A 25,041-nucleotide genomic window follows, 5' to 3' on the forward strand; every position below is an offset into this window, starting at 1 on the left:
TTCTTTTTTTCCAAAGTCTCCACTGAATTCAGAATTTTGATGGGTTGAAGTAAATGGTGGTGCTTGAATATTGGAGTTACAGAATTCAGACCCAAATTCTTCTAAATATGTATTTTAAGGTATACAGATTCTTTAAAATGAGAGGAAGTAAAATTCTTCACTCTTTTAAAAGCTGTGTACAGGGATGGATTTTAACAATGATGAACAGCCTAATCAAGGTGAGGAATTCTCACTGATAACTCACACAGGGACCTCTCTATCCCTTCTCCATTTTTTCATTACCACTTTTCTCTTGAAAGGAGTGTCTCACTGGAGAACCTGAAGAGTGAAAGATTTTAAAGTATAGGACTGAAATCCATCAAACCCAGGATTGTGGTCCAAACCCAACCAGCTGCCAAACCCAGAGATACAAATGTATGCTCACTTCTGCCTAATAAAATTTGAATCAAACACTTTGCATCTGATTCTCCATGTGAGCTTTTATGCAAACTTCTAAAGTGCAAGGAATCCTGGGGTGGAAGAGCTATTCTGAGAGCTTTCACATAGTTCATGTAATTAGGGAAACCACTTCCTTTGATTGTAAGTGTTCAAAACAGCTGAATTTCTTCTTTCAAAGGAACTCTGTGATTTGGGTCATCTCTTTTACTTGCTCTTTTATGTTGCTCAAGATGAGAGGTGAGACTGTAGAGCACATTATTTAGAAAAAAAAAAGATTCCACTTTTTGTTTTAGGGATTGAACTTGGACTATTCAAAAGGTTATCATTTGGAAATCTATCTTTCTTTCCCTCCCTCTGTTTCCTTCCTTTTCTGATAAGCTCTTCAGTGGCTCCAGCGAGCATAGTCCAAAATGCCAATTTAAACCTAAGGGAAAACTGAAATATGGTACATAAATGAAAAGGGACTCTCATTTTCCTTTGTACTGTTATAGCTGAATATGTAATTACAAAGGAGCTCTAGCTGCAGGATCTCAGTCCTCATGTCACATTTGCTTTTTCTAATGGTTCTAAACACTGACCAAGCAGAAAGGCAAGAATACAGATTTTAAAAGACAAAGCAGATGACCAAGTCTCTGAAACGAGTTTATGGTTTTTTCTTCCCTGAAATGGAAACTCAGGTCACAGTTTCAAGCCAATGACCATGTCACTAGAGCCAACAGTCAATGCCAGTATTGTTACAGAATCAAGTGTCACTTACCCTGAATTTCTTGAGCCAGGCACTTCATTAGTGCTGTTACTCCACATTCTTCTCAGTAACAGCTGTAACAGGCAGAGAAATCTATCCTTCCCATAGTATAGCTCAGCAACACAGCAGTGACAAGGCAGGAGCCTTCATACTGCAGATTTCAAATGTATTAAGTAACAATGGTCATGCTTGTTTACTCCAGGAGGACCGAACTTTATTCCAAGTCAGTGAATAATTGCAGGACTCCTTCCAGAACTGCAGAACTAACAGGAAAGAAGTTTGCAGTGGGAACTGAGTAAACCACTTGCAACAGTGCCAGAAACAACATTATTGCCAACTTCTGCCCAGGACAGATGAGACACTGGCTTGGAGAAGAGACTTTGGTACAAATACATAAACAATCAAAAAAACCAAAAGTTAAGAGCAGAACACCAAAATGTGCACTCTTAGTGAAGGGGGTTCTGCATTCTGCAATTGCCTTTAGGGCCCTCACAAACTTTTACAGGAGGTACTAGCAAGGTGACATTCAAAAGGAAGTGCAGTTCAGCAGCTCCAAATTTTATCCATCTCTTGCTACATACCTAAATCACACAGAGCACCTCAGCATACACAGACACATTGCAAAGAGGTCAGAGTAAAAAGCTTTTCCCCTGGTTTAGGAGATTGAAAGGACGCAGTTAACCAAAAGGGAAAACCATCAACCACTACTTACAAGCCATGATCTTTGTTAGGATTGTCTCAAGTGCATCTGACATTACTAAAATTAAAATTATTAAATTATTAGACAACAGTGATTTCTGTGCTTTTCCCCATGTAACTGCACACAGGCATGCACTACACGTTCTCTGCTCCACAATTTTCCAAGGAAGAGAAGATATCCTCCTGAAAAATGTCACTCACTCAAAGGTGCAACAACGAGATGAATTTAATAAGCTTCCAGAACAACAACTTACTCACCTCTCCTATTCTCTCTGCCAGACAAAAATTTGCAGAGTCTCAGCCTTCACAGAAAAGAGACATCCACCCAGCATGAATGCCTGCCTTTTGGTTTTTTCCACCCTCTAAAGCCATCTTTGTATAAAACAAATGCAAGTTGTCTTCTTGCATCTACCATTAGCCTCCTCACTTCTCCCACAGCAGCTCAGGAGTTTCTACAAACTATGCTTATTTTTGATGCAGCTACTGAAAACTCACATGCCTGATACACAAAGCCTACAGATATTTAGTCAGGTGTGGATCATGACATCATTTTTTTTCTCCCCTGCTTGCAGCATTTAGCCATAAAGCACCTCAACTTTCAGAAGTTCTGGAGTAAAATAAATGAGCAAGCAGAAGCGGAAGAAATGGAAGACGTGTGGTAGTGCCCCCTTCAGGTGATATCCAGGACCCAGGCACTACCTTGTTGGGGAGGTGTGGCTGCAGGGTGACCCCTCCTGTGTGCAAGTGGGCTGCCCTGATCTCCGGGTATCAGGCAGCCAAGCTGCAGAGGAGACTGAGGAGGTATATAAGTGGTCACTCTTACTTAAGTCACCCAGTTTCCCAGTGGAGCTGGCATTCTTAAATAGAAATTATGCAGAATGTAGATTCACTAAACATTAGTCTAAAAAATTAACTTGTATTTGCAAATAAGTTTCTTCCACAGTAGCCAAACTGTAGAAAGTAAAGCACATAAAAGAGATAAACAGAGCAGTTTGGAGGTAGCTGGATCTGTGTTTGCCCTTATTGTTCTCATTTCCCCAGTCTGTTAACACAGTTAATTGAGTACAAGAGAAAGAGTTAATGGTGAAGCTGTTCTCTGGGCTCATCTGCAGACTCCAGCTAGCATATACAGATCTGAGTGTTTCCTTGTGACTGTTTATATTGTCCTCTTAAAAGGGAAACTTCCTCTATCAGCACCTTAAGAAGTGGCAGTAGGTAAATGGGAATAACTCTTACAGACTTAGTTGCATCACTTCAATTAAAAAGATTCATTTTGATGCCTCCCTTAAAGTTAGGGCATGTATTTTTAATATATACCCTTCAACTGTCTCAATGTGATCTTGTGCCCCAGACCCTTATAGGACTTATGTGCAGCCAGTCAAAAATTAAGGGCCAAAAAAATGTAAGTAAAGGAGAGCATGTCTAGTCCTACCAAGTGTTTTACCACCCTCTTAAGAGGACAAAACATGCTGTTTAAAATACCATCACTACCACATGCGTGGTAAGTTGTTTGGGGTCCCCAAACAAAATTGTGGCTCTTGTGCTTAGCTTTGAATACATCTGTGAAAAACAGCCTGAAGGAGATTGATGGTCCCAGATTCAGATCATAGCAAGACCAGCACAGATCCCTGACTTTTTTTTTTTTTTTGGAACATCATACACATATTCAGCAAGCCAAAAACTGTTTGATTCAACAATAGTTTTGCATACCTCAACAGTATTATCAGAAACAATAATTTGCCGTTCTGTATGTTCCAACAAGTGTAAATCATTTAAGAGTCTCCAGGGACTGCAACACCAACAGATTTCGGTGTGGGTCACAGACATTTAAACTGTCTGCTGTCCCTAAAAGCACTAGAGACTCAAACATGCAATTACTTACTGTACTTCTAAAGTTACCTCTAGATCTCATCTGCCATGAGATTTTGTATTGTAACTTTGTTTTAAGAAAAACTTAATGGTTAGGTAAATGTAGGGATAAGACTAACTCGAACCAACTCTCAATTGCTTGACCCTGCAAAAGCCACCTTCAGAGAAAAGGACCTGTTTCATATCTATGAAATTTCTAAAAGAAAACTTCAGGGCAGCTTAAACATTCAAAAATATCATTTTGCAGTTGATCACTTCAACAGAAGCTCAGGGTCAGAGAATGTCGTGGGAGGGGAAACAAAAGAACTGCCATTTGATGTCAAGGGTCACTGGTATGAAAAAATAAGCAACACAACCTCTCCTCCAAATTATGAAGAACAACTGTGCCTATGAAAAAAGAAAACAGAAAAGGAAGAAATCTAAAGCAAAATTAAACAAAACCAGGGAAAATATCCTTAGTTGTGGCTAAGCATCTACTGGTAACTTGACCATCTCCCTGTCAAAGCAGCAGATTGACAGAATAATCGTTAAGAGAATATATGATGGAATTAAACTAATTATGAAACTAAAGAGTATTTATTAATATCCTAACAGGCTGCATATTGTGAAGAGCAAAAAGGATATGAAAGAATGATTTTTCTAAATAACTGAGACGGAGTCCCTCTTCTAAACAACATGTATTCATAATTTGTAGGAAACTGGCATAAAGACACCTGAAGATGTGCCTTCTGAAAAAAATAAAGATAATTGAGGTTGAAGGGTCCAAACCTCACAGAGAAGTTCCTAACCCTAATTTCTTGTGCCTCAAGAAAGCTATAGCAGCTGCACATGTATTCTTACCCAGCAGCATAGGAAAGGTAATTTTGCTTCATACTGCAAGGTGTACGGCAGTTCAAGAGTCAAGCTGGTTGAAGCAGCAGACAAATTTGGTGCATCTCAGCTTATTTATGTATGTTTATGTAGCAATCATTCAAAGCTGACCACCAGTCAACAGAAGGACGTGAGCACATAACCCTTTACAATTTCAGGGCACAATCTGTTAGTTTACCGGGGGGGGGTGGGGGTTGGTGGGGAATAGGGTAACTTCTTAACTATGGCTACAGCAAGATTCCCAGCACTTGTGAAACTGCTTTTCATTTATTGCAAGCCAAGATGTCACTATGTCTCAAGTGACCCAAAATAACTTTTGAAGTCACAGATAGCTAGTCTGGGCATTGACACACCAGTTTCATCAAAACTGATGTCTAAATCAAATTAAGCCCAAACTGACTTGATTTAAAAGAATATGTATACAAAACCACTGTAAGTAAGAATCTCAAATTCAGCTGGTTGAAAAAACTCAGTAAGCCACAGAATTCACACCAGAAATAGTCACTATTTACCTGAAGCAACTCTGAAAGATGTTACTCATCTAATGAAAAACTTGCTACAAATAAAGTTTAAAATACACAAGTTTAAAAGAGAATCGGTAGAATAAAACATAGCAAAATACAGACAAATACAGTTCTGTGCCTGGATTGCTAGGTATCTGAGATGGTATTGGAGAGTAGAGACACAGAGGAATGAAGTTTCTTTTTAAAAGAGACAAAATGTGTAAAACCTCTTCCTCCCCAGAGTAATTGTATTACATCCTCTTTTCATTACACTGCTATCTCCCAAACACCAATGGGATTTTGGTGTAATTTTGGTTGCAACACATATGCCACTCAACACTTACAATATAGCCCTGTTCAAAAGCACCCACTGAGAAAATCTAATGTTCATTTACAAAATAAAATCCTCCAGAAAATATCCCTTGAATGAAAGCCAAGAATAGGGCAAACTCAAAAGCAGTCAGATTTTTTGCAGAAGTCTGTTCTATTCAAAATGATTTGTTCTGCAAAATACAGAAATATACAACAGCTGGAGCATCTGAGCCTATATTGACAAACTCCACAGTCTAGAAATGGTACAAAGTATCCTCTTGATACCTTTTGGGAATACTCTAGTCAGCACCAAGAGGAGTGTTCTAAGCCACTGGCAAAACGTAAAAAAGGAACCACTCTGTGAAACAGAAACAAAGACATTTTAAAACACCCCTCTGTTATGCTAAATATAGTTTTATTTCCTTTTAGCTGTAAACAAGATAGAGCATTAGTTCTTGAAATTAGTAAGAGGCTGGATGGGTTCCCATGAAATCACTTATTTTAGGAATACAAAACCTCTCATTTTTTGTGAACTCTAATTTTCCAATATAGGTGCAGGTATCTCTAGAAAGTTCATATATTTGACTTCTAGATCTTGATATAGGTACCTCTAGGCCCTTTCATTAGCAATAGCACCTTCACCAAAGGACCATGACTTGGAAACATGTGGTTTGTTTTCCCCCTGCTCCAAGCTGGAAGCAGGGAAATCCAGGTATTTCCTGTTACTTTGAATCATTCTCATAATTGCTGACTCAAACATAAGAGGGGTAAGGGAGGAGGAGCTCCTAGAAAGAGCTACTAAAATAATAAAAAAAGCTTCAAAACTGCTCTTCATTACAGCCCGGTCCCAAAGCAGAGTCATTCAAAGCTGGCACCCAAGCACCCATACCAGCTCTAAAACACAAGCAAAAAGAACATCTACTATTTGTACTCCTGTCAGGGCTAAGTATTAAGTTTGGTTTGGTTTGCTCTATTTTACTCTGTTGTTATTCTCTTTTTACTCTTCAAAGTAATTCCCAGACTTCCATAAACCACACTAAAATTACCACATGCTCCCTCTCAGGACTACAAACATGAGTGAGCTAAGTCCAGTGACATGCACGTGGTTATACTTAAGTCATTACTCTCCCATAAGGTGCAGGCACAATTCATATTTTCTGGACAGTCCCCTCCAAAAGGGGATCTCTGAATCAAAAAAGTGAACAAGCTGCATTATATTCCATATTAAAAGTTTTATGAAGCACAAGAAGATTCCTTAAAGTTTACTGTACATCTATCATACAAGAAAATCTGGCAACATAAAATTAATTTCCATTATAGTCAGACTTCCAGAAATACAGCAACAAAACGAATAAAATCATGCAAAAGTAGTAAAAACTGCACAGACATGACTGAACAAAGCACATACAGTTAATCCTACTCAACTGAGTATCTTTTATGCACAAGCTACTTCTGTTACTTTACCAGATGTAGTTCCCAGTAAGACTACAGTTATGTTTTACTCATTTTTTTTCCACCACTCTGCTGCAGTTTGCACAGATCACCACCAGCATTTTGAAGAAATCCAGGAACAGCTCTACTGCACGAAACCAAACAATCTTGTACCTAAGTACCACAGCTGTAACAGGTGAAGCAAGCAAATCAGATATATTGCTGCCCATCAAAAGCACAAAGGCAATTCATGGACCTTGGAGTACTTCCAAAGACCAGTGACATTAAAAATAAATTCAAATTTCTGGTAAAATTTCAGCAGTAATAAATCCCCCCAGTGAAGAATTAAATTCCAGTTCAGATGACAGCTGCCCAAAGACAGCCACCAAAAGCACAGCATTCAAAAGCAGTGACAAATAACAGGTGAACTTCAGAGATGTACAATCAAAGGAGGAGAGTGCTGTTCAGTGAAAAGCTAGCATGGCAAGGCATAAAACAACATTTCTAACACTTCCCTCCAGCAGTTACCTGCTCAAGATAATGGAGTTAAAAGAACTGCTAGCAATTTGCAGAATAAGGCCTTTGGGCCCAATCTCTCCCATCCATTTCAGTGTGAACCAAATTATGGGCTTATCCAATAATTCATAGAAATTGTTCACAAAAATACCACGTAACTTCCTGAGCAGTAGGTGCACTATTTTCTTCGAGGAGTGCACATAATTATCACTTAGGGCAAAGGGAGCAGGCACACATCCTACTACAAGAGGCATTTGTACTCCCCCTGCGTGCATCTTAAATGCCATGTTGGTAGTTGGACTTCCCATAAAACAATTCACAAGGAACTCCTGTACCTTGCTTAAAACCTAAAATTGCTTAAGTGCTTGGACTAGACAGTAAAATGGCTGTTTTGTTTTGTTTCTGTTATTTAATCATACAAGAAACACTCCCATGGTTTACTTAATCAACAGAAGTCTTGTCCAGAGTTTCAGATATGATAGGCTAATCAAGGCCTTGCAGCATGTTAATTTTTCTCAGCATACCTGTTTCGCTGTATTTTATGCACATAACCACACATCTTTTCCCATACATTCACATTTTACTGCCTTTCATAAAGAGTTAATACTTTGCAGAGCACTTCCCATTTCTCAGATTTTTAAAAGTTTTGAAGAAATCTTTCTGAGCAACACCCTTCCAAATTTCTAAGCTTTTTGGAGCACACATTTTAGTACAATATACTGCAAAAAAAAATAATGCTGCTTTGCTTCACATGTTAGAACTTGTTAGCCACTTGGCTAATATAAAGCCTTCAAGATCTTTGCTGGTTTTGATTAGCCTGTTTAATAAAATACAACACAGCTACAACATATTTTCAGAATGATACTACGGTTCTGTTGATTTGGCTTGTGCCCTTGGATTCAGCTAGCACAAAATTCCTCTGAATAAGCTTTTCCCAACTCTCCTGTTTTCCCTTTAATCAGTTGTTACGGATTATTGGCAGCTATTAACGGGCATAAGAGACAACAAGTCATAGAGTTAGAAAGACATTTCCTATCAAAAGAGTACTACTTTTCTGGACTATCCAAATATCTACTAAACACAGATACATACAGTTACAGATAGTTATTTTTCTATTACTATCAGAAAACTCATTAACTCACCATGACTTTCATCACAGTTCAGCCACAGATGTTCATTATAGTCATCACTACAGATAAACACATAAGTAAACAGACTGACAGCCATTAGGGTCAGAAGAGACCTTTAGGCCATCATGGTTGACCTCTAATACATCACACCACCATACTTCAGCTAGCTGCTTGAGTTGAGCTCAATGCTTTGATAAAAACAATTGTTCAGAAAGAAATCTCAATGTGAAGACAAGAAGAGATGGAAAGGATTCTCTATCTTCACTCCTTCTGTTTGTAGTCTGCTCTAAGCATTACTTATCCTCACTCCTTATAATTTGTGCTTGGTTTCCCATTATAATTTGTCTGGCTTCAGATCCCAATCTTGTAATAACTTCCTGTGCTAGATTAAACAAGCAGAGCATTTTCTCCATATGAAAATGCAACTTTGAAAAAGCTTTTATTTTATAATTCTGTAGGGTTTGTGAGCAAAGTTCTGGAAAAACTTGCTAGACTGAAGGTATCATCACTTGCCTCTCTGCCACCTCCCCAGAAAACTTTCAAGAGAAGGTGCCTACACTAACTTGCTCCCAAATGTAACCTGTTTTGTTAGTCTAAGCTGCAAATGACAATCAGACTGAAGGAAAACAAATCATTTTGTGCTGGAAGGCACTCGCTTCCTTTCTGTGAAGTCATCCTGATAGATGATGTCCATTACCCCCTTTCAACACACATGCTCCCACAGCACTCCTACTTTCCACTCTTTTGAGTGTTTTGCAATCCCCCTGGGCTGCCCCTCCAGTTTGATTACATTCTTTTAAACACAACAGGGTTTGCACCTACTTCCTAACACTTTCCCAGTGCCACATATCAAGATAAAGCCTGGCCCTTTCTTACAAATGATGTGATCCCCATTTGGGTATGCAAGGGTATTAACTTAATTTGCCTAACAGTACCACCACATGAGCTCTTAATGAGTTGCAAGTCTTCACTAATCCCTAAATAAACCCTTAAATTATACTAAATTCCTTCCAGCATATGGTTTCCCTTCCCTAGAGTGCAGCCTGTGCTCTTCGTTACTACAAGATGAATGATGTATTTGGCTGTTTAAAAAACCCAACTTTGTAGAATAGTCTGGGTCAAGCAATACATAGGACTATCCTACTTTCTCCATCATTTCCCATCCCAAACCATAAAAAAAGGTTTATGCCATTACAAGATGTAGCAATATTGGGTTTTGATTTTCATTCAAAAATGCTTCAAGTACCTAGCAACAGGTGCAGCACAGACTCCTGTGCAGTCACATCAGAAACACACCCATTCAATACGAATACTTCACTGACCACTACTGAGATCTGCTAGCAGGAGCACATTCCATATACTGCACAGCACCGATTGTACTTGTCTTTGTGTATCTTTTGATAGTAACAAAGACTAAAAATAAAGAGAATGGTACAAACTGACAGTGGGCAGAATGTACACATCTCCTGCTACAGCGACAAAATGAGATTCTTCCACGATCCTTTTCGACAGTAACTTGCTTAATCATTATCAAATGTGCTTATCGCATCACTAACCATGATGAAACCACACTAACTCGGTTGCTGCCACAGTTAATGAAGTTTGATGCCTGACTATTTGCTAAGTGAATTATCCCTAGCGCTGCTCTGCTGTTCTCCGGCTTTTGTCTTCCTAAAATACTTTGAGGATATCATGCACAAGCTAGATATAGTCATGCTGAAACAGCAGTCCAGTAACTGTGCTGTCCATCACTACCATTGGTGGTGTCCTCACTGCTGCATTGGCAGTTAGCACCAGCAGGCAGACTGGACTGATATGAGGACCACATACATCTTGTTTCTGTAGAGTCCCAGCAAAGCTGAGGATCAAGCTTTAGAGGGCTAAAGAAGGCAAGTGGAAGAGAATGGTAAAGAAATAATAAAACAGTAACACTTTAACCACAGACACCCTGGGCTGCACCCCCCTCAGTATGTCTTTGTCCAATTATAGGGTTTTGTAAGTAAATCAAAAAAGCCCAAGGCAGTTTGCCTCAATTAGCTAACGGACAGAAGACACTAGGAAAAAAATCTTCTATCCTTGTTTCCAAAGTAAAGTCAAATAAAAGTAAACTCTTACCTCTTTTTCGATTTTGAGCAGCTTCTTTACAGCCACCTCCTTGTCCTGAGAAATCCATCGGGCTCGGTAGACGCTCCCGAAACTCCCTCCACCGCAGTTCTCAAAAAACTGCAAGTCATCAAATCTAATTTGCACAAATGAAGCACTGGTAGACGACATCTCATAATGACAAAATATACCACAGCAAAACCTGTGAAGAGAAAAGCTTTCATTAATACGCTTGATCTGTGGGTTTATGGGGTTTCTTACCTGTGCTCAGACACGCCAAAACAAGACCCAGCTGCAATAAACACGCTACAGCAAATCTATGGGGCACAGGAGGAAAAGAGCCTGGGAACTCACACTCCAACATGCTGTGCAAATGTTTGCATAATTTGCATGAGCTATTAGGACCAACTGGGAGACAAAAATTACCACAGACATTCCTCAGAGCAATAATGATGTTTCCTGAACACCTTGCAAGTGGGTCTATGAAAGGCAGGCACGTCACTGCCTTCCCCAATGCGTGTGAAGTGCGCCGACAGATGAGAAGAACACTCTCTGCTCCAAGCTTGCCTAGGAGCTCAAGCATTCCAGGCACGCTGGCTCTCCTGCTGTGGTGGCCACCCCAGCCAGGCAGGCAGCCTTCCGGCAGGCGGGCCATGGCGCCTCAGCACGCACCAAGCACGCTGCTGGCATTTGGGGCGAGGTAGGAGTGCTTTGTACAAGGATGTGGAAAAACCTGGACGTGGTAGAAGTCTCTTCCTGAGTGACTCAGTTCTGTTCGCATGTTGTAACAAAGCACAAAATACACAGGGCTACAATATGTGAAATTCTGCAGCCTGTGCCAAGGTTGGTGTCGGCAGTTTCAAGAGATGATCCCAGCTCTGCTGCCAGGGGAACAGAACGTCCTTCTCGGCAATTTCACAGCAATAAAGCTTCTGCCCATAGCAAATTTCAAGAAATGTTATCACCTAGATGCATGAACAATGGCTAATTTTGGGGTTTTTTTTTAATTGTGTTAGATCAGGAAGCCCTCAGGTTCTTAGTGGGACTGCAGGACCCTAAAGAACCATCTGAAAGCCTGTCACGGGATTGATTCAGACATGCTAGTTTAGACAAAGTAGCTCAATTGCCACCAAAAGTTAGTACACTTGCAATTACTGAAAGTAAACTTATTAGCATAAAATGAAAGAGTTGAGTTCCAATAAAACAAGCCAAAAAAAAACCCAAAACCCCAAAAAAGACAGAGATTTGGATTGCTGGTGAAAATTTTACCTCCAGTTACACAGGTCTAACTATAGTACCAAAACATACTGTTCCTTCTGGAAGCCTCTGATGCATAGATTTTTGAGACAGAATCCACAAATTATGTACTGTCCAGGGCTGGGAAAGGCACCTGTAATGCACCTAGCACTGCCAACTGCCAAACCCCCTGCATCCCAGTCCCTCCCGTAACAAAGAAAGGTATCATTTCCCTCCCAGATTTCCTGATTGTGCAACTACTCTCATTAGAAATTTGAAATAGCATTTAATCAGAATCTTCAGGCACTATTTGGTTGTAGCTGTTCTCCAAACTAGAGATAAAGACTCTGATGATTTCTACATAGAGCATAAGACAACTCAGAGCCTTTTCTGAAACTGCTTGCTTCAGTCTACATCTCTTCATTACCCATAGAGTTGATGATGAGCACTGACCAGACCATGACAATTTTACTATGTTTTCAGAAGGCATCACATTTAGGAAGAAGCAGGCTTCAAGCATGTCTTTTGCTGACAGATGGCCTGAAAAGTTCTCAGTGAAAGAGCACAAGTGGTCTTTACACAGCAAATCAGGAGCAGGGGTTACCTGTGGGACATGAAATTAAGTCCATTCTTCCAGTACCCTGCCAGCTTCCTTCCCCAGTAAAAGTGCCTAAATTCTTCTGCTGACCTTCTGTTCTTGTTTTAACCTTGTTGGCATCAACATTATATTTCCTGCCATCCTGGAGTCCTCTTTTGCACAACCCTGCACACATTTTCACTAAAGAAAGCTCAAGGGAAAGGAAATTGGTCCCTCCTGCAAATCAGGATGGTAGCAAAGTCAGTTTTAACTAGTCTTTGCCAGTGCTTTGCCTGCAAGTCTTCAGAATCAAAGATTCATTTGCCTTATTTACTCCAGCAGTTAACACTGCATATATGTGTCTCCAGCATATGTCACACTTCATAGGCAATAAAAAACAAGTCAGCTTCCTAACCCAGAGACCTCACAACTCAAGGCCAAAGCCCTCCACAAATTACGGACATGTATAATTATACTCCAGTGCATAATCTCCTTATTGACAACAGAATTATTCAGAAGAGGAAGGCTACTTTATAGGCAAAAGCATATGCACTGACTGGACCATATATTCAACAGGAAAGTGTGAAAAGCTGGTAACAGATGGTTGCGTTTGGGATAGCAAAAGGAACAGAAAACCAAGCAAAAAGAAAAACACATCACAGGAAACAAATATTACTGGCTTTCACTATATGAATTCAATTGTTCTGAAGAACTGACAAATTATTTTAAACTACCGTTCACCCAGAAGAACCAAATCATCCCTGCAAACAAGTAAATTATTTGACTTCTGAAAGTTATGCTAACATAGAACAAGATGTTGATTCCAAGACTTTACAGAAAACAGACCTCAAGATGGTACAACACTTGATGAATGTGAGTACTTTTCTGATGGGTTCTCCTTGCTGCTTAAAACTTTACCTAAACATCTATGCAACTGAAGAAGCTACCATTCCTTCTTTTAACATTTTTCTGATTTCAAACGTATCCACAGGAGTCTATCAGCTGCAGATGCTATAGGTCCCAGCAGACACTGATGGAATATTATTTCAATAATGCTCCATTGTTTTTTATCAGGGTCTTCCAGAGGATTTTTTTTCCAGAAAAAGTAGAGATTTACAATGGACACTCTTTTGCTAAAGAGCTGTAATTTAAATGACAGCTCAAGTTAGGTATACAGTTTTTCTTTTTCTACATGAAAGATCAGACCTGTTTAAACATTACCTCATGTCTTCAAAAGCAAGGTAGTTAATCCTCAATTAGAGAGATCGATTTCTTTGTTATGTTTGAGGAAACAACTGTTTAGCGTAACAATTGCAAGTGATAAATCCACACACAGTTATTAACTTGTCATCCTGTTTTAAAAGATACTTAACAATCTGAGATTATACCATTAGTTAAGGGAAAAAAATTAAATCCAATATTTCATTAAACTTCACAGTCTTCACTTGCGTCTGAGACAAGCGTGTCATTGCAACCCCACCTTTTAACACCTCATGCTTCCGCTGTCAGGAGAACAAGGCCCCTACGGCTGGGAGCATTACGGCAGTCCCCCCGCAGGCAGGCAGGCAGCCCATACCGAAGGGCCGGCGTTTATAGCGTCCTCCTCCACTAGCAGAGTGTCCAGTATTTAATCACTGTCGTCACGCAGCAGTGGGGAATGCTACACTGACTGACTTTGGTGCTTGTTGTTGACGAAATGTGACAGTTCAGAATGAGTGAATGAGTGAAGTATTTCGAGAAACAGTTTGATTGTCAGTTAGTTCAATTATTCTCATGGGATTTTTCTAGGGAAAAAAAGAACTTTCTCCTTTTTGTGTTTTAGTTCTAATAGTTAACATGAGCTTGTCATCTTACAACACCTACTTCATCTTGTTAGAACTTCATGTTGTTAGAAGTTGTTCATTTCACACACACAAATTTCCAGATGTGAGCTGCATTATTATTTATCACTATTTAATATTATTTTACATGTCAGAACTGTATTATGCAGAGTCAATTTGCAGCAATCTGTTAAAAGTCATAACAGCCTTGGTTCAGTACAGTAATGACTGGTCCATGTAGGAAACCATCAGCCCTCCTGGCCTGATCTGATTACACAGCACTTCAGGGGAGTAATCTGCATGGCAGTCCTTTCTTAGGACCCTGCTGAGATCCCCCACCAGCTGCTCCTCCCAGATCACCCCAAGGTGAGGGAGCCTCCAAGCACCCAGGCAGACATGTTGCAGACCCCCACTACTGCAGCTTGCCCTGCCCTGCATCCTAGCATAGCAACACTGGAAGAACTTGACACATTTGCTTGTACCTCCCAGCTCCCCAAAACCAGCCTGTGCTGTAGGGGAAATGCTGCCATGCTCAACTCTGCTTTATTCCATGTACAAGACAGAAGACCCTATTATTTGTCATTCAGTTACTGATCCTGGAGCCTGGACAGCTTCCACTGAGGGACTCACAAGTTATGAGACAGGAAAGAATTTAGTACAAATTGCACAGTAACTGCAACCCATATTTTGTTTAGTGCATGGCTGCAGAACTGAAAATTGCATCCCTCATCTTGCACATGCACCTAACGCCGCTTCAATATTTGATTACTTCAGGGACACTCTTTGTAATTTATCTCAGTCAATAATCGCTCATCTTGCTGTCCTCACTACTCCATGCAGTTCCACAAAGCAGGATTCAGTGCTTCTTTCAGGAAGGCGTTCTGCCAACATATTGCCAATAAAGTAGTAGCACACTACACTTGTGCTATCTTAAAATACACAGCAGAATGTGCCAAGTTTCCTTATTTGGCAAAACAGCCCATTTGCTTTCAGGATCTTTGACCATCCATTTTTAGACCCAAATTATCCTTTGTATTCAATGTGGCCTACAGTCCTTGAGCATTTCAACCTGAATTTTTGTAGCAGCATACATATTTAGCCTTTAAAAACAAAACAAAACAATAGCAAACAAAATAAAAACCCACCCCAAATCAAACAAAGAAAAAGAATCCATCCAAAAAAAAAATCCACCCCACACCTCAACCACCAAAGAATGGTTAACTACTGCCTTGTATAAACAGAAAACTAAGAGGAGTTAACTGGGATCCCACGCTACAAGAGACACTGCAGAAAGAAGTTTTAATCTCATAATTAACTCCCAATGGATAAGATGCAAACAAACGACAAGCACAATTCTAAATTAAATATATCCTAATCTCCCAGTAAGTTAAAATAAAGCAAACAACTCCTACAATTCTCAAACTTCCTTAATCAGATTGAGCAGCAGCCCTGCAGATGGTGAGATTGGAGGCATGGCTCTGCCTACCTTAGCTACAGAACAACATTTGAGCCTGTCCTTTGTCAGAACCTAAGAATTCTGCATAACTTCCATTAACAACATTTCTAATTTTATTTGAATTTATATAACCATCAGTGCTACAGAAAAAGAGCTCAATTCAGCCTAAACAGTTTGAGTACTTCAGGAAAACAACTATTTTCAACACAGGCTGTGATAATGGAAGAGACTGAAGGGGTTTAAAGGCTTCACTTGTAATAGAAAGCATTTTATCCTGGAGAAACCCTAAACTGCTTGTTTTGTTTACATTATACCTTGTCGGTGTCTCCCAAGAGGACGCATGCAACAATCTGAGAAAAAGCAGAGGCAGCTAAACCTGCACCCTGGCCCCAAGAGCCACTCGATCCTTGCAACAAACGATGGCAAGATCTAGGCCTTGGTTTTGCCCATGTTCTGTCTTCTCTGTAAGTTAGACAGGCAACCCAGGTAATGGCAACCTCAGTTGCCATTATTCACACAATGCCACCAGTATGAAAAGCACATTATTGATAGATAAAACAAGTAGGGCTTCTGCGGACTTCAAATTTCAGGGCAAAAGTCCTGAAAACATACACATGCCTCTAGCAGAAAGCTATGACATTTTCAGGCAGTGACCCAGTTCATCTAGTGCTTTCAAATTATTTCTGCTTCTGGAATTTAGAAAAAGTAATGATCCATGGCTTTCCTGAATGCTCTGCTACTAAAAATCATAGCAAAGCATAATGGAGAGAGGGGTAATGGATGGCCCACACACGTGCTAGGGCAAAAAAAAAAAAGCATACTGGTGGAAAAGACCTAACTTGAGCAAACATTGAAACGTAGTATGAAAGAGAATGACAGTTCACTTAAAAAATGAGGGAAAGAAGAAAATGGAGGGGAAGGAAAGCAACACATCAAACTCCAACCTGAGGGATTTTATGCTCAAAACCCACGGAAATACATAGCAGGTGCACACAAAATGATCATGTCTGAAACACCGTCTGAAGAGCGGAGGGGTGGGCGAGGATAGTGGACGCCAGCTGCCCACGTTCCACAGCCGACCCCCACGCAAGACTATAGCTGATGGCACCGTTACCGTCCCGCACAGCCACCGCTCCTCGCCTTCCGGGGTGCCCCTTCGCGGATACCCCGTGCCCTGCCCTACGAGCCACAGCCCCTCTGCCGACAGCACCCGCGGGATCCCCGACATACTGCGGGGACGCGCGTGGGCGCCACTGTCTCCTGCGGAGTTGGGAGGGTGGTTGCCCGGTGCCGCGGGACCTGCCGGCGGCTGCCCCGGGGGCGACGCAAGGTCAGGCCGTGCGCCGAGACGGCCCGAGCGCCTCCCCTCCACAAGCTTCAAAGTTGCTTCAGCGGGTAAGAAACGTCAAACCTGGCGGGGACACCCACTTCCCGGCCCCGCTCCCCGGACGCGCTGCGCCTCGCTGGCTGCCCGCCACCTCCCTCCGCCCAGCGAAACTCCCACTGACCGCGCCGCTGACCCCAGCCCCAGGCGTGGCGGGGGGCACCTCGCCCTCCTCACCTTCCCCGAGGGACTCCGGGCTGGCGGGACACGAGAGGCGCCGATCCCGGAGCCGCCGAGGGAGGCTGGAACCGGCGCGACCGCGTCTCCCGCTCCGTCCCCTGCGCTTCCGGTTGGTGCCCGAGAGCCGGAGCCGCCGCCCCCGCGCCGCCTCACCGCGGCGCCACCCCGCGCTCTGCGCCGAGCCCCGCGGGGGAGGCGAGGCGGCCGCCGCCGCCTCAAGGGAGCGGACGGCGGGACCGCCCCGCCTGTAGGGGGCGAGGTGCGGCGTGTGGGCTGTCGGCGTATGGGGCGGCGAGACGTGGGGCTGGCCGGCAGCGCCGCCGCCCAGGCCAGGGGTGCGCGAGGCAGCCAGTGACGGTGGGCGCGTGCACCGCCACCCTCGTCCCGGCTGCGCGAGAAGTTGGGCACCCGGACCCTCGCGGCCTGCGCCCCTTTGCCCGCAGGCTCAGCCACCTCGGCGGGGCTGGCGTGAAGCCGTGGGCAACTTAGGCTGACCAGTGAAGGTGGCCTTCCACTGTGGCAGAGTGCTTGTCGGTTAAGCGTGCCAAATTAGGAAAAGCCTTTTGGGCTGAGCAGGGCCTTTCAGCTTGGGTGCTTTTGGTACACATGCATGGCCCGGGAGCTGCAAAAGGAGGGGTGTCTTGGTACGGTGGTACACTGCCATGGTTGTAGCTATGGAAGGACAAGTTTCTTCTTCCCAGGGTTGCTGCTTCAGTGACGGGCAATATAGCTAAACTTACCTAGAATTCCTACCAAAATGACATGGTATAATCTTAAAAGAAACAAGTTTCACTGTTCTTGTGCCACCAGAGGTGTTGCCACAAGCAGCAGCATCTTCTGGGTGTCGCCTAGGATTGCCTAACTGCTGTGGGTGTGAGACTCTGGAGGTCCCCAGGAGTAGGAAGGGAGAGGAGTGAGCCACTAGAGCTAGTCTTCCACAGGAATGTGGAAGAAGAGAATGTGACTGGCAAATGCAACCCCCCATCCCATCCCTGTGTCTTGGCTGCCCTTGTCACCCCAGGTCAGGAATGAAGCGGAGACAACCCGCCTCCACTCTCTGAAGCCACACGGGCCTTTCCTTATCCAAACACTTTAATGACATCAGGGTACTCTGCTGTTGCAGAAAACTTTTTACAAATTGCAAATGAGCTGTTTCAGGAAGTGACTCGAAAGACTTAGGGGCAAACAAATTTTCTGCTGAGGCAAACACATCACATGGCTGTGACAGCACATGGTTTTGTACCAGTATCATGCAAGATTCAATGCCTGTCACCACTTCCCAGCTCATCTACTGGTGTCCATATGCTGTGGTTTTGCATTCGTTAGAGACTCCTCTCCTTGTTATCTCACACACGCAACTGTTGTTATTTGTACGTGTACACCTGACGTATATAAATCAGCTGCGTAGCACGATGAACCACAAAGAGGTGTGCAGCATCGCACTGAATCACGCACGCTAATTGTACATCACAAAAGATGTATGGTAACCAGGTGAATCATGGAAAAACACATTACTGATGAATCAGATACAATTATTTCACGAACATCAGAGGCCTTTCCCCTAAGTGTGTTATTTTGGCACAAGGAATCTTTAAAAAAAAAAAAAAATTCAAACAGTGGGGCCCAAGTGTACATTGCTGGTCATAAGACATTCTTTCACTAAGCCATAATAACTAACTGGAGTAAAGTTCATCAAGAATGTAAGCACTCAGTGCAACATGAAGATGCTGCCAAAGTAAAAAAGTAGGCACTGGTGACCCACTTCCACCCACCAGGCAGGTTCAGCATTGCCCAGACAAGCAGTGAAGGGATGTACTCTGTCTTCCACTGGATGCATCACTTTCAGGCACTTACTGTCTAATCTGAGGCTGCTTGTGCTTTATTATGAAGTGATCTGCTGGTGAGTCTGGAGCAATCTTTACAGAAAGTTGATAGGAGGTGCCGTGTTTTAAAAGAAAGCCAGATAACATATGCACATCACATGAAGCTCATGCTCTGAAGGAGAGGTGCCACATACTCAATGTCTCAAATGCAATGACTGACGTGTTTATCCTTCCTGACTGAGTCAATTGCCAATTAGCCAAATTATCTTAAAATCTATTTAAATGTTAAATCACTTGATTCATAGACATATGCTCAGAGGGTACAACACTTGGATTCATAAGTCTCTTGCCTAGGGCATTTGGTCTAGGCATTTAACCCAGGGCTGTATATGTGCAGAGCTGGGATTTATCACGTCATACTTGAGGCCCTGGCTGCAAACAAAAATAAACTATTCCAGTAGTGCTTGAGAAAGGAGGGGGTGGCTAATATGTTAACATGGCAGTGCATGCACCATTGCACTTTCTCTGTTAGAGGACCAGAGAGTGAAAGCAAAGGAGCCTGAACGAGGACGATCCAGCCCCAAGTAGTACATTACCACAAAAATGGAATTATTACAACAAGGTTTTAAGTGTGGACTTTTGGGGCTTATATTCTTTCTGCCCTGTGAGTAGTGAGTCTTTGGATCCTTTAAAGTTCTTTTTTATTATGAAATCTAAAAAAAAAAAAGCTGGAAAAGATTGGAAACTAGTGTAATTGGAGTTCCTTTGGTGGCCATATACCGTATAAAACAATCAGCCAATACATGGAAGTAAGGTTTTTCCCCATTTTTTTGAGGCAGCGAATTCAGACAGAGAAACACTTTAAAGTTAGCTCTAGAGAGCTCAACCCTAATCTCAGGCTTCTTCAATTTATTTGAAACAGGCAGCAAAAGAAAAGCTAACAAAGGTTATTGTAACCCCACAACAATTGGCAAAAGATAAAGGCAGCTCTAGCAACTTTTAACTCAGTTTTAGAGTTGAAAAGATTCACATGAATTGTCTCTTTACATATCATTGCTGCGCTGGGTGTGCAATGATGTCTCACCATGTTTCAACATGGAAAATACAGTTTCATGTCTACATCCAGGTGGTTTAAATCATCCTGCCTGCCAAAAGCAGCAGTCACACCCTACCCCTGCCCAGCAAGCCTCATTTCTGCCTCTGTGCTGCCCCCCTCCCCTTCTGCAGGCAGAGTTTTCACACGGCTTCACAGTGAACTGGGCCCTAGTGGTGAAGCTACTGTAAGGAAAAGCAGAGTTTTCCTCAAGATCTTGAATGCAGGTCATGGGCTGTGGCACAATGACTCGTGCCAGCACAAAGGCAGGCAAGGATCAGGGTCTGATGCGAGCAGTTGAAGAAGAACAGAACATGTAAGTGGTTTTTTAGCAGCAGTGGAGGTTTATGCCAGCTTAAACTGTGCATGAAACTCTAGACACAGATAATTTGGAGGTGGACACCTGCTCCATGTTTTTCAGTTCTCCTTCAGGACTGTCTCAGAGTTCAGCTCAGGCTTAGTACTGAGGGTTTCTTGAAGCACTTCTCTTTCTCTGGCTAATTGGGCTTGCCTCTGTTCCTAGTGTAAAAAAATTGACCAGAAAGCATGGTGGCGGTCATCCCTGGGGTATACTAGGACAAAAAATTGCACACAAATTGCTGTAGAAGGTGTAGCCCTAGCATACACTAGTGCAAAACTAACTAGTTTGAGCAACAGTAGCAGTAACAATATGGTAAGCATTAATTTTATGCCATTTGTACCATCAGGTTTGTGACCTGGAAAAGAGGCGCAGGAGTGGCTTGCCCAAAACCCCTCTCTGCATCATTGTATATGCTCATGCTGCCCAGACTGAAATTCATGCTGGCATATCCAGATATGCTTCAATCACACACCTCTGCAGTTACACCCCAAACCAAGTAACAAATTTGGTTTCATGCCTAAGAGAGATCTTGCATGGTACTGTTATCTAAAATAAGAGGCATTCAGTCTTTCTAAGAAATGGCAAGCAGAAAATCTAAGGAATTGCCTTTAGATTTGGCTCAGAAGCAATTCTGCCTTCCCTGCTGTAAAAGACATGCAAAGCAAGCACCCACAAACACGAGCTTGCTGCTACATGCAGCCCCTGTGCCCATGCAGACAGGGCTGTGATTCCAGCTTGCTTCAGCAGTCTCGTCTTTGGTGTGCCATGGGTAACGGCTGATTCTTGACTTTTCCTGGGGAATGAAGAAAGACAGAGCCCAAACTAACCATCATACAAATCTTAGACCCACACAACCGGTATTTTTATTCTGCTGTTCTTTTCTCATCAGTTTTTTTGGTGTGGGTGGTGGGGTTTTTTTTTGTGGTTCTGTTTGGGTTTTGTTTGTTTGTTGGTTTGGGTTTTTTGTATTAGGGAGAAAAATAAGGAATTTGTGAAAGTGTCTGTATTGTATATTTAGTGTAAAATTATAAATATATTCCCACAAATGATTATTAATTATAAGTTTATTAGGCACTGAATTATTACATACAAGTTTGAATGATAAAATACAGGCATTCCTCTGGCAGTGTGGAATTGGTGTTTTCAATGTGGATCAAATACCTGCTTTATGCATAATGGTTTTCTGAACTGGCAGGCTACTGCTTGCACGCTGGATGTCTTTTGATCAGGCATGTGTGCACTATAAAAGCACATATAACTCCTCACAAAATATCAATACAATTAACAATGAGATAGCAGTGCAAGAGCAAAATAGTAACAAGAAATACATTTCTTGATTGTTTTACAGGAATGGTTTTCTTTTCTTTTACTGGCATAACAATTTTAGCTGATAATTATACTCAGCTGTAATCCACTCACTAGTTTTGCTCAGTTACCATTTCATTACATACTTTTAATTATACATATATATATATAATACTCTTCCTTATATTAAATTTTGTGGTCCAATAGGCTTTAATTGTTTTTCTAAATTCAGTACATTTTTCTCTAAAATGTAATATGACTTAACCCTTTTTTCCTTTGTTTTAAAGCTGTACTGAATTTATTGTTGCTGTACCCGTTTGTATTTTCTAATCCACCCTGCTTCAAGGTCCACTGAAGCAACAATTCCTTCATTTCCCTCATAATTTTTTTTTTTCCAATAGGTTTCTCAGTTGTAGAGTGTGGGGAAAAACAGGCACAATTCCACCTCTAAGGACGACCAAGGGAAGATGACAACACAGAACACTCAACAGATGATTTAAAGCATCATGTGCTATTTTCTTTTAAAAAAAAAAACTAATTAGTATCTATTTAGCATATTTACCTTTCTTGGAAAATAAAGGCAGACACTGGACTCATGAAAACTTTGGCCACTATTGACAGGGTATCTGTTTGAACTGAAAAAAAAACCCAAATGGATCCTTTTAATGATGTACTGTTGTATGAGTAGCTTACATTTTTTGCTACTTGTTTAATCCAGAGTACATTAATTAGAAACAAATCTGCCTATTGAAGATCACATCTTTCTGGATTTAGAGACAAAATAAAACAAGGAAATGTCCGTAATATCAGGCTGCCTCAGAGAAGCCCTTATTGCAGATAAATCTGTTTAGCTGTATCATCTCAATCCCTTTGCCTGTGTTTCAGAAAAAAAAAAGAAAAAAAAGGTGATCATCCCCCCCCAAATGCTAGCACACTATTAATGACTAGTTGTGACAGGAAGGAGAAGAAAAATCTGTGCAAACCTCTAAGTAGTTTCTGGCAACAGTGCTAACTGATCAGGAGCCTCACAAAGGCGTTACATGCCAGACAATTGGAACAGGAGAAACATTAGGGCAGGAATTACAAATGGAAGGAAACATTAGATTTCAAACAGCCACCAGGCAGCACAGCAACCTGCCAGTACCGCAGCCCTCAAGGGTCAGTCCTACAGAGAACGAGGACATCTAAAGAAAACCCAAGGCAACACTGGCTCTCTGTTATCTGGGAACATCCACAATGCTGCCAACAGTACTCCTGTGCAGAAATAATGTACACCTGTGAAAAACCACAAAGCGCCGGCACATACAGCTAGTGGATTCGTTTGCTGGCTCAGACAGCATCTGAAGAAAGAACTATTTAAAAACACAAGAGGAGGTGTTATAATGAGGAAACCATGGAGAGCAGAGAGCTTATGATTGTTGACAGAAGTTGATTAAGAAATGGATTATTGTCTGTTAGGATGTTGGAGTATCTTCTGTCACCTCTATCCTACATATCTTTATGTAAATTTCCTTTAATTGAGGTATTCATTTACAATCATTATTTTCATTGTTGATGTGCTTTATTTGCATTTGAAAGCAAAAAGAGGAAAAAAATTAAACATGACTGGCTGACCCCTGCCACATGACAAAGCCTTTGCTTTATTTCCTGACCCAAATGGATTAGGGCCAGGAAATAAAGGTCAGTCTCTTACCAGTACCCTTGTGTGTCACATTTTTATTACATGGAGCTCTCAAGAAAAATATTCTAATTTTAGTCAATAATTATGCATTCTTTGTGCATTTTCATGCAATGTTATGAGTTTATTTTTTATTCAGAAATTACCTTTGAGTGCCAAGCCTATTAAAAATGAATCTCTTGTGAAGCATCCTTCAGCAGTTAGATGTAGGTGGTGATTTTTGCAGCTATACATACATGCTCTTTTTTCCCCTTTTAATTATGAAAATTTCCTTTTTACAGTAGTCCTCCTATCACTTGAGTCATAAACCAGCAAGACCAGCATGGCTGGATTATTTTCCTTTGTGAATATACTATTAGTTTTCTTATTAGTTTTCTTAGTTAGATGCTGTATGAGAGCTGTATGTTATTGCTAAAGCAGTGCATGAGGGGAAGATGAAGTAAGGGCCACTCTTGGGTGTTGTTGGATGCTGTGCAGATGAGTGCACAGAGGGCATATCCCAGGTGTTCCTGTGGCACCTTGACCACAGCCTTTCACCACAATAAGACACTGGACGTCAGGTTTGAGCCACCAGACATGTAGGGGAGTTCCTGTTCTGCAAGAGCAGGTATCAGGCAGCTGCGCCCATTCCTGATAGAAGTGGAGGGGTGAGGGTACCCTTTGGCCACTGAGGCTTGATGTGCTGTCACTCTGACTGAGGCTGGCCAGCTCCACGACACTGCTGTCTGGACAGGGGCAGGGGTTCCCTGAGCACAGCTATGGCCTTGTAGGCAGAGCTCCACCGGCTGTTTGTCCTCAAGCTGATATGAAAGTTTCTGGTTTAGTAACTTTAATGATAACTTTTTAATCTAGTCATTATTTTATTTGATTGCTAATGCTTTGACCTCTGGTGACAGCTGCTGCTTGTGCCTGCTAAACTTTAATGCAGGCTACAGTAAAGAACATTATGATTATTTGAAAAGGCAGGGTGTAATGCATTTCAGATTAACAGTAAAAGAAAAGCTATTCAAGTTAGAGGTTCACTTTGCCATATCACTCTCTATGCTGCTTTCCTTATTATCAGTATGAAAAAAAGAAATGAGAATAGCACATCTTTTAATTTTCTTCTACTATTACCTCTCGATTTGCATTCAGAGCTCTCAGAAGAAATACCTCTGAATTCAGAAGTAGTCTATTTAAGCTGCGTGATGTTTAAAAATTGCTGCAAGAGGTTAAGGTACTGTATATTATGCAGTTGACCTTACTAAGAAGCTATGTTAACAATTTAGGCTTATCATTTTCTGCCATTACATTTTGTTAAAATACTCTTTTTTTTTTTTTTAAAGCAAAATTCATTATCTCTTTTGGTACCCCTGCAGGTTAAACCTTTTCATTTATCTTTAACTTATTTTGTAATATTTCTAAATTGTATTTAAACTTGCTATACTTAAAAAGTTGTTTTGCTAGTGCCTCTTTGAAAAGGGGGAAAATTTTTTGTCTTTATCTCTGGTTTTGTACTTGCTCTGCAGAGGC

General features: G+C 41.6%; 1 protein-coding gene across 8 annotated transcripts in view; it reads right to left on the reverse strand.

The window, feature by feature from the left end:
• MAP3K20 (mitogen-activated protein kinase kinase kinase 20) overlaps positions 1-17,397 on the reverse strand; it is an 87,382-nt gene extending 69,985 nt beyond the window's left edge. For 3 of the 8 annotated variants that reach the window (XR_008462932.1, XR_008462931.1, XM_054174419.1), the window contains exon 1: positions 10,629-11,059. Coding sequence is in view for 6 of the 8 variants with exons in the window: in XM_054174419.1 (XP_054030394.1) it covers positions 10,629-10,787 (159 nt within the window). In the remaining 2 variants the exon portion in view is untranslated. Of the gene's footprint in view, positions 1-10,628; positions 11,064-13,909; positions 13,928-17,266 lie in introns of those variants that run through there. The other 5 variants (XM_054174408.1, XM_054174395.1, XM_054174401.1 and 2 more) reach the window with 5 other exon arrangements.
• Positions 17,398-25,041: the final 7,644 nt, after the last annotated feature.

This window comes from Dryobates pubescens, chromosome 2 (assembly GCF_014839835.1).
Source record: "Dryobates pubescens isolate bDryPub1 chromosome 2, bDryPub1.pri, whole genome shotgun sequence".
Lineage (NCBI taxonomy): Eukaryota > Metazoa > Chordata > Aves > Piciformes > Picidae > Dryobates > Dryobates pubescens.